Source organism: Lepidochelys olivacea, assembly GCF_965140295.1.
Source record: "Lepidochelys olivacea isolate rLepOli2 genome assembly, chromosome: 8".
Lineage (NCBI taxonomy): Eukaryota > Metazoa > Chordata > Testudines > Cheloniidae > Lepidochelys > Lepidochelys olivacea.
In genome coordinates, this window is record NC_140418.1 from 52,428,785 (window position 1) to 52,442,723 (window position 13,939).

General features: G+C 43.3%; 1 protein-coding gene across 2 annotated transcripts in view; it reads left to right on the forward strand.

The window, feature by feature from the left end:
* TDRD5 (tudor domain containing 5) overlaps positions 1 to 13,725 on the forward strand; it is a 29,611-nt gene extending 15,886 nt beyond the window's left edge. For both annotated transcript variants that reach the window (XM_084637763.1, XM_084637764.1), the window contains 9 exons: positions 42 to 254; positions 892 to 958; positions 2,071 to 2,271; positions 3,800 to 3,964; positions 6,345 to 6,518; positions 7,839 to 8,048; positions 8,476 to 8,631; positions 12,162 to 12,378; positions 13,176 to 13,725. In XM_084637763.1, coding sequence (XP_084493889.1) covers positions 42 to 254; positions 892 to 958; positions 2,071 to 2,271; positions 3,800 to 3,964; positions 6,345 to 6,518; positions 7,839 to 8,048; positions 8,476 to 8,631; positions 12,162 to 12,378; positions 13,176 to 13,432 — 1,660 coding nt within the window. In that variant the 3' untranslated portion in view covers positions 13,433 to 13,725. The remainder of the gene's footprint in view (positions 1 to 41; positions 255 to 891; positions 959 to 2,070; positions 2,272 to 3,799; positions 3,965 to 6,344; positions 6,519 to 7,838; positions 8,049 to 8,475; positions 8,632 to 12,161; positions 12,379 to 13,175) is intronic.
* The last annotated feature ends 214 nt before the right edge of the window (positions 13,726 to 13,939 follow it).

Below are 13,939 nucleotides of genomic sequence, written 5' to 3' on the forward strand. Positions count from 1 at the left end.
GCTTCCTGCTGGGCATGACCTTTTTCTGTGGTGTCTTGCAGACGATGCTATTCAAATAAAAATGTTTCTGACCGTTATGTCATGCCGGAGGTCTTGGTCCAGCCTGGCCATCTTTGCTGTGTTAGGATTTCGGAGGACAAATGGTGGTACCGAGTCATCATCCACCAGGTGCTCAGCGAACAGGAGGTGGAGGTGTTCTTCCCAGACTTTGGAAATCTGCGGACTGTGCCGAAGTCTTGCCTGAGATTCCTCAAGTAAGTTAATTGTGGTATTCTGGCTAAGGGTATTTTGGTTAAGTGCTGCCAAATCTTACCTTCTCTCCTGGAGCTTGCCCCACCTTCACTCCCTTTGGGGAAAGCTGCATAAACACTGTCAATAGATTTCACAGTGTTTTCCAGACATATTTGGAGTTGTCATTTATTCTGGGATGAACATAAAGCATCAGTTGTCCTTATTTTGAGTTGGTTGGAGTGGAGGGAAGAGAGCTTTTTTCATCTCCCTCCTTTCCTAGCCTCCACACTGTTTAGTCTGTTCTCCTGTCTCATCTGCCTCTCTACATGGGGGCTTTGACACTGATTGAAACAAAAGTCATAACCATCGGTCTCTGTTTAATGAGTTGCAGGGGTGAGATACATTTGGCATGGTGCAGTGCGTGGGAACTGGCACTGCTGTTGTCTGTGCTGTACCCATTCTTTGGATGGAGGATGTTGGTTGCCAGAGCTGTTCATCGGACGTCTTTCATAAGCATAAAATATTAATTTAAAAAAATACAACTATGAGGTGGCTGTTGGAATTGAAGATCAAGAGGCTATATGGCTCATGGAAACTTGTACCATCCATATTTTTAACTCTTGGTGTGTGATGAGATGATGGATTTGATTCCTGTTGCAGGTGCTGCTATTCGAAACTTCCTGCCCAAGCTATCCCTTGTTCCTTGGCATGGGTGAAACCCATAGGGGTATGTATCCACAGACAGTTTTTCACCTATTTATATATAATGGGACTGTGCAGTAGACATTGGCCTCTTGCCTACTTGAAATAAACTGAGTAATATTGATGTTGACATTCTCTGGGCCTGATCTGATTCCCACCAAAGTGCATGGGAGTTTTGCTGTTGTCTGTCAACCTATCATTGTTCCCTTTCTGAGTATTCATAACATGCTGGTTTGCATTCTGTCTACAAATGGACAGCTCCTGTAGAGGTATTCATTATGCCAGTGAATAAGCTTTCTCCTCTGTCCTGAGTGCTCTGTGACCCTTGTGGAGCCTTGGGAAATCCAGCCCAGTTTTCTCTGCTTTAAATATTTGCTTTACTTGAGTGACCCATGTTAGTCAAAACTTCCTTCACAAGGGGGGACTGGCCAGGACCCTCTTTAGAGTCAGCCCATCACCCCTTATAGCAGGATCCCTGATTTCCTTTCCACTCTAACTGCAAAACAGATGAATAAATTTCCATCAGACTTTCTCAGAACAAAATAATCTGTCTGGGGTGAGAAGTATGTGAAAGAACTCCAAAGGGAGGAAAGGCTTTCTACCAATAATACATTTTGGGTTCTTTTTATTTCCTTCACATTCTAAGCATTTAGGTTCACATTTTCAAGCTTTTCTTCAGAACTATAAGGGCTAGAAACTTTTTTTATAAATGAAAGCTGAAATTCTCCTTTAATCACATGACTCCGGGAGCTGAGGCTTGCAGCAAATCACCATGTATTAGAAGGCTCCTGATAAAACTTCAGGAGCTGGCCACACAGTTTGTCAGTCATTGGAAAAATAAGAGCTTAGAGTGCACGTCGCTTCTCAGTAATAACTCCAGCTCTGCAGCCTTTTTACATTTTGAGTAGTTAAACTTAATTGAGTGTTGGTAATCTTGTCAGGTTCAGTTTGGTGCATTTGCCTGTGTGGTACACCCTTATTACACTTACTTCAGCTAAACCTTGCCCGGTTGTGCCCCTGAATCTAGCTTGCCTTCACCCTTTGCATCCACAGCAAACTTTCTAGGAATGAGAATAAGCTTCATATAGCTGCCAATGGGCTATTTTGTAGTAACCTGTTTATCCCCCTTTCTTCAAGGGGCATTGGACTACCAATGCCATTCTACAGTTCTGGAAGCTGTGTAACCTGAAGCCACTGGTGGGAGTGGTGGATGAATATGTGAACGGTATTCTTCACCTCTTCCTGTGTGACACTACCTCTGATGAAGATATCTACATCCATCAGGTCTTGAGAGCAGAGGGCCATGCTGTCATTTGCAGAGAAAATATTCTCTCCAAGGTGAAGAAGGGCAGAGGTGGCGAGTTTGAGCAAGACTGTTCAAGGAAGGGGCTGTAATATGGTGGGAATTTGGATTATGTAACATGGAAAATTTACTCGTAACAAAAGAAATGCAACAGGAACTTCCAGTGCACCTTAAAATTTCACTCATCCCAGGGAGAAGAGTCCAGTATATTCATACAATAGTCCTTTATCTCATAAAGCTTAAGTTCACATTTATCTTAAACAGGTTTTCACAGCCTGAGCACAATTAGACATTTGAACTTCATCACCTAACCACCACTGTGTAATGCTGCAGGGTTCATGTGCGCTTTCATCTCTGCTGTGCTGTTGTTCAGAAAGCTGCTATGGCTTCATCAATGTTACAGAGAGGATTCTTTGGTAACATTTGCTAACATGGGTTTAGGAGGTTCTTAATGTGGATATTTTATTATCATTTATTGTTTGTTCAAGTAGTGTTGATAGGGACCTTATGTAAATATGGAAAAAAAGTTTGAGAACTGTAGACATTCTGAATAGCAGTCCAGAACTGGGATAGCAGTGAAGAGCCTGTGTTACAGGGCAGGATTAAGGTACACATGTGCAACTGCCTATAGGATACTTGCCTTTTCTATTCCTGGCTCTCACCAGTTCTGTCAGTCCATCATTTTTAACAGCACAAGATTTGCTCAGAAAATGAACTAAAACATTTAGTTCCATCTCTCTGAAATTGATGAGGTTTTACTGTCTAGTTTCAAGTCTGCTTGGAAGTCTTCTGCTTTTGTGTTTATTTTTGTTAATGAAAGAACTCAAACTGTTATGCAGTTTTGGTACTTTTGCTCTGGAAATCTCAGTCTCAGGTGATTAGTTGTAATTAGCTTATTTGTTTGAAGCTCAAGGTGAATTTCAAGAGGTAAATCTCCAACCTTGTCTGCACTGACCACAGAAACCCAGTTACAGCATACTGAGGTATAAAGATGCTAGTGTGATTTATTTTTTTCCTGGTAAGTGTATAGTGGGTTATGCTAAAGTGTCACACTAAATGGATTATGCTCCAGCACCAGATTATCGTTTAGAAAGGGGCCTAGGCTGTTAAACAGTGCTGTAAAAATGTATAATTTAATATAACTAAGAATGGCCAACACTGTGATTTGACAGTGAGAGTCAGCACTGTTTTACCAAGAACTATAAACAAAATCCCACGGTTTCAAATGTCAGTAACAGGCAGAACCCAGGGGCCGTGTCCTTTGCTTTAATCTGTAGGCTGAACAGTAAATCTTGTGGCAAGAAGTCTTGCCATTTTGGCATGTGATATGTCCAGGTACCATTTGATGAGTAGTTTTGTCACTGTGGAAAACCATTTTAACTTTTGCAACAAGGCAGACTCTGCCAGCATCTAGATGGCTCCCAACCCAACTCCCACTCAGTTGGGTAGCAGGTTGCTGCAGTTCGAAAACCATTTCAAAATCTTGCTCTAGTTTTTTTTTTCTTCTTTTTCTGTTGCTTACAACACACTTTACTGACTTTACATACTGTTTATTTTTAACAGGGGTTTATAGAACTGAACCCCTCAGTCTTGTACCTGCAGCCCAGTCCGAAGCAGGAGAATGATGGATCGTCGGGGACAGACCTTCCCTTACAGGAACAGGAATCTTTCTATGAGGCCAGCAGGGCAGTGAATCCGGAGCTGAATGAGAGTGAACCATATGCCCAGGTGGGAGGTTTTTAGCTCTTCTGTGTCTAATACAAGATTAAAAACAGCTGTTGTGTTGGGAGACTCTGGTGGGTTGGTACACTATGTTTTAACCCTGTGGTATAAAAAAGCAAACAGGTGCCATAAGAATAAAAATGTTTCAGATGGGACACAAATAGATCTCCTCATGCTTGCCCTTATCTTTTATTTTCCTGCCTGCTTGTCTGGTCTCTTGACAGCTCTTGGGTAGTCCCTAAACTTCTAGGTATAGAGTCCTCTTTGCTCTGAGATTCCTGTTCTACTTATTCTTTGAACTCAGACCTTTACTTGGCATTGAGTTCACATATTGTATCTTGGAATCAGCCTTGACTTCAGACTTTTCCCTTTCTCATCTCCTGTGTCTTTACTTGCTTTCCTCTTATCTGTTCATGTGCAGTTGCAGTGGAGCAGCATGAATTGCATTTTTGAGTGTGTCGCATTCAGCCATCAGAGAAGCACACCATAAGCCACCTAATAAACACCCTGGCATGGCTTATTGCTATTAAAATTTGGCTTGTTCATCCTAAATTTAGTTTATTAAAAAACCCCATGAAAACCAGTTTTTGGGCATGGGGAGGAGTTGGTCTTACATAACTATTGTTCCACTCCAAAAAAAAACCCTTCATCATAATATTTAGCTCTTATATAGCACTTTTCATCATTTGACCTCCAAGTACTTTACAAAAAAGGAAAGCATTGTTTTCCTATTTTGAAAAGGGGGAACTGAGGCACAGAGGGCCAGCGACTTGTCTGTCACCCAGCAGGCCAGTGGCAGAGCCAGGATAGAATCAGTGTCCTGAATCCCAGTCCAGGGCTCTCAATCCACTAGGCCACACAGTGGTGAAATATTTATTAACCAATTTTGTCTGCTCTTTTCTTATTTCTTTCTTACAGGCTTTTCTGTGGCACACTTTATCAGGGCATCTGAGCACCTTTTGAGTAGATCATAGAATCGTAGGACTGGAAGGGACCTCGAGAGGTCATCTAGTCCAGTACCCTGCACTCATGGCAGAACTAAGTATTATCTAGATCAGCGGTTCTCAAACTTTAGCAACCTGAGGACTCCCATTTTGATTTAAAAATTTTTGCAAACCCCCAAGTTCCCTGGTCAGCCCCAGGCCCTGTCCCCACTCCACCCCTTCCCCCAAGGCCCTAACCCTACCCCGCCTTTTCCCACCCCCGCTCCACTCCTGCCCCTCCTCTTCCCACCCCCTCCCCCGAGCGTGCCCCGTCCCCACTCCTCCCCCTCCCTCCTAGCTCCTCCTGCACACCGGGGAACAGCTGTTCTACAGTGTGCAGGAGGCACTGGGAGGGCGGGAGAGGAGTTGATCAGCGGGGCTGGCAGCCCTGGACTTGATTTCGTCCCCTTCCCTGAGCGCACCCTGTCCCTGCTCCTGGGAGGGTCGGGGAGGAGTTGATCAGCAGGGCCTGTGGACCCCATTCTGTGGACCCTAGTTTGAGAAATGCTGATCTAGACCATACCTGACAGGTAATTGTCTAACCTGCTCTTAAAAATCTCCAGTGATGGATATTCCATAACCTCCCTAAGCGATTTATTCCAGTACTTAACTACCCTGACAGTTAGGAAGTTTTTCCTAATGTCTAAACCACCCTTGCTGCAATTTAAGCCTGTTGCATCTTGTCCTATTCTCGGAGGTTAAGGAGAACAATTTTTCTCCCTCCTTGTAACAACCTTTTATGTACTTAAAAACTGTTATCATGTCCCCTCTGTCTTCTCTTCTCCAGACTAAACAAACCCAATGTTTTCAATTTTCCCTCAGGGGTCATGTTTTCTTGATCTTTAAACATTTTTGTTGCTCTTCTCTGGACTTTCTCTAATTTGTCCACATCCTTCCTGAAATGCAGTGCTTAGATATTGCATTGTTCCTTGACCTGAGTATTATAGGAACCATTTTTTTACATCTCTCATAATATAACTAATTTAAAACTAGTGTAACAAATCTAAAATCTAAGTGTTCTATTTTAAACACAGTGCACAGTGCCTAGCACAATGACCCCCCCATCTTTATTGGGGCCTATAGGTGTTACCATAAGACAAATAACAAATGATGATGCTCTGCTCTCAAGCAGAATGAGAGCCCTGTGTCTGCATTTGGAATCTTATAGCTAATTACCTTGCACAATATAAATATCGTATATGTACTGTACCTTACTACTTTTGCTCATGCTCTTTTGAAATAATATGTGTTATGGGTGAGTCCTTGGTTCACATGGTGGATGTCTCTCTATATTTTTGTACAGTAACTTATGTCAAATACAATAAATCTTTTAAAATCAGAATTAAAAAAACCAAACAAGCATGTACAGGTGAGCTGAAATAAAGTTGCTGTTCTCTTTCTAGAGATCTCGGGTTGACGAAAAGGATGCAATGTGCTTAGAACCTGAAGGAAGAGTACAAGAACATGCCTGCTCTGTGAATTCTTCTCTCACTTCATGGGACTCACAAGGCAAAGACTACAAAAATTACCAGGAAAGTCCAAATGGAGAGCCCAGAAAGCCAGAACTGGAAATGCAGGTGAGGTTGGCGTTTTTTCCAATACTGAATAACTTAATTGAGGTTGAGATGAGAAACTGTCCCTTTATCAGCTTGCTGCTGACAGTAGGATTAGAAGCAATTCCAAAAAGCATTTGGCAATATGTATACCTGCAATAAAGGATAAGGAAGAATAGGACATAGAAAGGAGCTCCCCGGAGGAATCAAGTGTTGGTGACAATTTAAAACTGCTGTAATAAAACTGCAAACTTTAAATGTTGTTCAAGAGATGTTTGCAAAGGTTGTTAATCTTTATACTATAATTGGCGAGGTATTAGGATAGGAACAGTTTTGGCAATGAAATTTTGCAGGCTTCTGGATGACAATATGAACTAGTGTTAGTGGAGAAGAATACTCTTGAGCGAATAAGTGTTAACTTACTAGCATACATTTTGTTTAAATGCAAACAAAAGAAAACAGTGGAATTGAACCTCCCTAGAAACCAGATTCTGTACATCAGAGTATTCCTCTCCTCCACAGAAAGGAGCAAATGGTACACGTGCTGGAACCCCGTGTCTTAGGACAAAGAATGGTATTGTGGCAGTGCTGCTAGTGTGTACTGTATTAAAAGCTTCCAGGCTTAGACACGCAATGACTTTTCTGTCCATTTTAAAGTACAGTAGATTCCATTTCACTGGGAACCGAGTGGTTGCTTATAAAAGTTGCCATTTATCTGAAGGTTGCTAGTAAGCAGAAGGAAGACTTGTGGGGCTGCAGCCAGGGAAGGATGCACTGGGACATGCTGAGCACCCTGGCCTGGCACCGGGGGCACAGGCTCAGCATGTCCCAGTGCATTCTTCCCTGGCTGTACAAGTCTTCCTTCCGCTTACTAGCAACCTTCAGATAAATGGCAACTATGGAAAGCCTCGCATCCAGACTGCAGTGGCTCTCCCAGCTGCTGCCCTGTCTGCAGCCTACTCTCCCAGCCTCAGGCAGGCTTGTGCGTCTGTAGCCAGGGAAGGCATGTCAAAAAGTTGCCATAAGAGACCTGCCTGTTGCCAAAATCCAAGTCTCGTTAACTTTAAAGTCAGTGGGATGGGATTGGTTCCTAGCCATATGTTCCTATTAACTGGAAGTTGTTAAAATTAGGATTGCTATTAAGCAGTATCCAATGTAACTATCAAACCTCACCGAATCTCTTCTGAGGCTAAATAAGAAGGAGCTGCAGGTATTTAGAAAATGGAAAGATGGACAAGGATAAGGAGAGATGAATTCCATTCTCTGCACTTTATTGAATGGCTTCTGGATTTTTCACATACCCTCATAGAATATCAACTTGAGTTAGTTGCTTTTTTTTTAAAGGAAAGTCCTCATCTGGAGATGCCACACCTAGAGCTGGTGTCTGTGATCTCAGACATCTGGGATGAAAATTGGTTGCCTCTGCAAACCTTAAATAAGCAGACTGGTATTGGCCATGACACCTTGCAGTTGGATACTGTGGTATCTTCCAGCCAGACCTCCAGCCATGAAGGAAGAAATCAGAGCCTGCAAAGCAAAGAGCAGCTGCAACAGGTTACTTGTAATCTTTCGGGGAGGGAGGGAAATGGACAGATGCCCCATGGTGACATCCTAAAGGGAATTAAACATCTTGTGCATGATGCACAATAGGCTGCATATGCTGATTTAATGGGGAAACCTCGCCAACACCCTAAAGCGGAAGTGTGTATGAAGGGATACTCCATTTTGTCCAGATCTGTGATTTCAGGGCTCCTTTCTTGCTGGCCTCGTACACCAACACAATATCAAGTTTTTTTGTTATGTGCCTGAAAAGTTTGTTTGGAAATAAAATGAGAGGTTTAGGTCCACTCTCAATTGAGGATTATATAATTGATCCTTTAATGCTATTTCTCTCTTGGTTGCAATTTTTGCCAGGTTTTCCATATGTTTCTGCCCCTCCCGCTTTCTCTCTTCTCCACACCCACTCTGCTGGGTATCTTAGGTAGGGCATTTTGCTGCTGCTGAAGAGACTTGGGATGATGTGTGGCCATTTTTGGATCATGTGAACATGGCAAGGACAGCAGTTGAAAAGTCAAAATACCCAATCCAGGAGACACTGGAACTGGGAGAAGTCCTGGAGCCCACCAGGGAACTGAAGGTAAGCACACATTTTCTGGCCCGGTATAGTGGCGTATTTTGTTTTTAAATATTTTTGTTGGTCTTTATTAAATTGAAACTTTAGTCCAAATGAGGCACAACTGTTTTAAGATAATCTACCTACCTCTGCATCTAGGTTCTTACATTGGTGCCCACCACCAGTTTGTCTGAGTGTCTTCCAAATTAATCCAATTATAGCAAGTAACGTGAAACAAAATGTCTCATCCTAATTCAGTGCCTTTGTATCAGAGAACCATCCCATGCTTTGGTATGATTGGCAGTCTCTGCTAATAGACCGTGTGATCTGCAGGAGTGGGTTGAACGGTTCCAGGTACGTCTAGATTCTCCTACAGAACTCTGTGGGGAAGCATACATTTCTCCTGTCTGTGCTACGTCTCTCTAGTCAGTAGTGTTGACCCTTCCTTTTCATGTATGCTAGTGATGATGATCATAGAATCATAGAATATCAGGGTTGGAAGGGACCTCAGGAGATCATCTAGTCCAACGCCCTGCTCAAAGCAGGACCAATCCCCAACTAAATCATCCCAGCCAGGGCTTTGTCAAGCCTGACCTTAAAAACTTCTAACGAAGGAAATTCCACCACCTCCCTAGGTAACGCATTCCAGTGTTTCACCACCCTCCTAGTGAAACAGTTTTTCCTAATATCCAACCTAAACCTCCCCCACTGCAACTTAGACCATTACTCCTCGTTCTGTCATCTGCTACCACTGAGAACAGTGTAGATCCATCCTCTTTGGAACCCCCTTTCAGGTAGTTGAAAGCAGCTATCAAATCCCCCCTCATTCTTCTCTTCCGCAGACTAAACAATCCCAGTTCCCTCAGCCTCTCCTCATAAGTCATGTGTTCCAGTCCCCTAATCATTTTTGTTGCCCTCTGCTGGATGTTTTCCAATTTTTCCACATCCTTCTTGTAGCGTGGGGCCCAAAACTGGACACGGTACTCCAGATGAGGCCTCACTAATGTCCGAGAGAGGGGAATGATCACGTCCCTCGATCTGCTCGCTATGCCCCTACTTATACATCCCAAAATGCCATTGGCCTTCTTGGCAACAACGGGCACACTGTTGACTCATATCCAGCTTCTTGTGCACTGTAATGCCTAGGTCCTTTTCTGCAGAACTGCTGCCTAGCCATTTGGTCTCTAGTCTGTAGTGGTGCATGGGATTCTTCCGTCCTAAGTGCAGGACTCTGCACTTGTCCTTGTTGAACCTCATCAGATTTCTTTTGGCCCAATCCTCTAATTTGTCTAGGGCCCTCTGTATCCTATCCCTACCCTCCAACGTATCTACCTCTCCTCCCAGTGTAGTGTCATCTGCATGATAAAGGGTAAGAGGGCAAGGAAAGAACCCAGAAAAGAATCTTTATACTATATAAATGTAGTTAGCAATCCAGACTCAGCAGCTTTATATTAGTGTAATGCTTGGGCCTGATAGTGGTGAGTGCTTGTCAGCTTCCACAGAATGACTCTCTGGTTGTTTGTTTTCCCCTGGCATGCTCTTTGTGTGACCAGCTCTGCTGTAGGTGGGAAATCTGTAGAATCTATTCAGTGTAGTTTTACACCTAGCCCGATCTTGCATCCGTGAACTCAGCGGGAGTTTTGCAGTTAACTTCAGTGGGAGGAGGAGCAGGTCCTATGTTAACAACTTTAAAAGTACGTCTATGGCTGAATTTATTTGAAGCTGCTTAGTCAATATTGCCAATGCCTCTGACTGCTTGATGAGTTAGGGGATTGAAGTCAGGACTCTTAATAGTCAGGTTGGGGAGGATCATTTGTGGGATGTGGAGCACAAAGTGAGCGCTGATAGTTAGGTGGTGATAATAAATAATGACTATCTAATGGTATAAGTTAACATGAATGCAGAGTTTGGGATGTACAAGAGGAGGGAATAGTGGAGGGGCATAAATTGTTCTAATGTTGAAGGCAGCAGAGGGATCAGGAATGATCAAATACCTGCAAGTTTTTTGTGCATTACTACAACTTGTTAACTGCAAGGAAGAGGTGGTTAGACTATGATGAGAGCAGTTCTAGTGGGGTATCAGAAACCAGATTTGAGAGGATCAGGGGAAGAGCTGGAAGAAATGAGGGTAGGAAAGGTGGGTCTAAATGGGGTGGAGATGGGTGAGGCTTTGTGAGAGCAAAGAGAGGTTGGGGTGAGGAAAGTGGCGCTAAGGTAATGAGAGAAGAGCAGACAACCTAGCTTGTGCAAGCAGAGGTGAGGAGACGAGAAGGAGATCAAAATGGATGATGTGAGAATGTGGAGTTCCTCATGTACTGACTCAGATATAACTACATAACTATTAGACAGCTGATCATGTGGCTTTAGGAGCGTAAGAATCTCCCTACTGGACCAGAACAGTCCATCTAGTCCAGTATCTTGTCTGACAGTGATCCCTGTCAGGTACTTAAGAAGAAGGTACAAGAAACTTTGTAAAGGAAAATTATGGAAAGAACTTCCCCTAGGAGAAGATTCTTCCTGGTCTCCCATCAGTTAGTAGTTGGCTTGTGCCTGGAGCCTGAGGGTTTCTATCCTTTGTGCTTTATCTCAGTTCACTGTGGATTGTTCTCATGCATTGACTTCTGCATATTGAGCAGAGATTTCCATTGAGCTATTGACATCAATGGCCATGTCTTTCCCAAGTGGTTGGTTAATTTGCACCCCAGCAATGTCGGTTAGTTCAAATTCTTCTTTCCAAATGTGCATTACCTTGCATTTGTCAACACTGAATTTCCTTTGTCTATATATATGCTGCCTAGTTTGTTTACTATTTCAGGAGCTCCCCACAGTTATGTCTAGCCTTGACTATCTTAAACAATTTTGTGTCTACTGTAAATGTTATCATTTTACAGTTCATAGAAATGTAGGGATCTCAAGGTCATCTAGTCCATCCTGCCACGCTGAGGCAGGATTAAGGATATCTAGACCATCCCTGACAGATGCTTGTCTAACCTGTTCTTAAAAGCCTCCAAGGATGGGGATTCTGCAGCCCCCATAGGTAGCCTGTGCCAGTGCATTAACTCATCTTTATAGTCAGGAAAAAACTTAAGTTAGTAAATACAAACATCAGTCCCGGTACAGATCTGTGAATTAGGTGAACCTTTAAACTAGAAGCGAAGGTTTTATTCAACTAAAAATTGACTGAGCAGCCCACTCAACCTCAGTCCAAATTCCCTTGTGCTCACTCTGTCACTGCCAGTCTTGCTGTGCCTGGGGCCTCTCTCCACTCAAGAATTATGAGGGTTTTTTACAGCAGACCATTAATATCTTGCTAAGACATGAGCCGAGATGGAATTTTGTACATTGCAATAAGCAGCCGCCCTCCTTGGAGAATGTGGAGGAGGTGCTGTCTCTGGCCCTGATTTTGTGCAATTGGCCAAAAAAAAAAAAGAAACGTAGTGGCTAGAATTCCTTTCCAGCTATGTCTGGATGCTTAACTATATGGTGACCAGGACAGTTGATGAACTGTGGGTGCACTAATCTTGCTCTCTGCTCTGTTTTATATTTGATTGCAGACACCAGCCTCTCCTGGAGATTCACCAGATCCTGCTATTTTGTCCAAGTCACTGGAAGAGTTTTGTGTCTCCCTAAGCCATTCCCAGCCCTCAGCAGAGCCTAGCCAACTGGAGCCTGATCAGAACAAAATATCTCCTAACAAGGTCCAGTGTCTTACAGCACCAGCTGCTTCTGCCTCACTTACAACAGCACCTGTATCTTTGGAGAAGCAGAATGGTACTGTGGATTTGTCTGACTGGATTTTTAGAGTGTGTGAAGACCTGAAGGGGCATTAGTATGTGCATTCTACTGCCCAGTTTGAATGCTGGCCCTAGCTCTGTGATCCTGGTACTATGCTAATGGCACTGGTGGGTGGCTTCTGGTATTGTCTGAAGTCCATTATAGCCAGAAGCTGGGCTCAGGAATCCTGGGGCTAGGGCACTGGTGTGTGCACATGGAGATCTTGAATCTTGGCTTTTTATTGCCATCTGTCCATTGCACCAACAGTGACTGTGGGTTGATGCAGTACTTCAGGTTGGCCCCATGTGCAGAGAAGTGGATTCCTAAGTATTCCATGGGGATGAACTTGAATTGAGGTTTATTCCTCTCTTGGTTCATTTCCCTGCCTTATCCAGATATTTATCTTCTGTTACTTTTGTCCAGCCCTTATCCTAGATTTTTTTGCCTGTCTGTTTCAAATGTTAGGATTTCCCAATATTAAATGGACTCTCATCTCCTGGCATTTAAGGGATTCCATGTAAGACCATGGCAAATGAGAGAGTGAAGCCCTTGTTCTTTCTAAAGCCCTCTGAGCTCCCATGTGTATGTCCTCTGAATCATAAATTGATTTTAATTTCACAACACCCCTTTGAGGTAATGAAATATTTATGCCCATTTTACAGCATAAAATAAGTGACTTGTCTACGGTTGCATAATATGTCTGTTGTAGAGCTGAGAATCCAGTTCTTCTGAGTCCCAGTCCAGTGCCATATCCATTAGACCATCCTTCCACCCTTGTCTCATTTACTATGCAGGGGAAGTCATTCCAGAGAAGGTGAAGAATGAGGACCTCTGGAGGACCCAAGTTATCACACTGAGTAGCAGTAACAGCTGCACTAATCGAGGGGCTGAGGATAAGAATTCCCTGATCCTAGCTGCTGAGCTCCAGGTGTCAGAGAAGCTCTACATCCCTCGCAGTTCTCCTACCGCAGCATTGGGAGCTGCTGCACGCTTGGCCACCTCCAGTGGCCTTTTTCACTGGTTCGCTGTCCTGAGAAAGTTGGAGACATGAGGAGAAGGAGGAACCCCAGCTGTATGATTTCTCAAGAAAGGAGTCTAATTCACTTGTACTGCATCAGACAAGATGGAGAAACAAAGATGCTCTTTGAGGGGTTGGTGCTCCTGTGCCATTTCTCTTTGGCCGTAAGAGATACTCATCCTCCTGATAACTAGAGCCTAGGGTCTCCTTGGACATGCCTGTGTATGGGATAAATGTTGCTTTTATTTTCAGTGGAGATGGTTATATTCCTTTTATTGTACTGCTGTGCAACGACTGTTCTTTTTAATATAGTGGTTTGAACTGTGTTTCAATGTTGTTGTGGTGTGTGTGTGTGTGTGTGTGTGTGTGTATATAAACAGTCTCCAAAAGGTGGAGGAAGGAAATTGGGGTCAGATTTGGCAAGTCATGTTAGAAACAGACTATCTTTAAAAAAAAAAACAAAAAAAACCCCTCTTTCCACTCACCTCTGAACCAGCTTCCCCTCAAAAACAGGCATTGCCTTGAGCTTTGCAACTTATG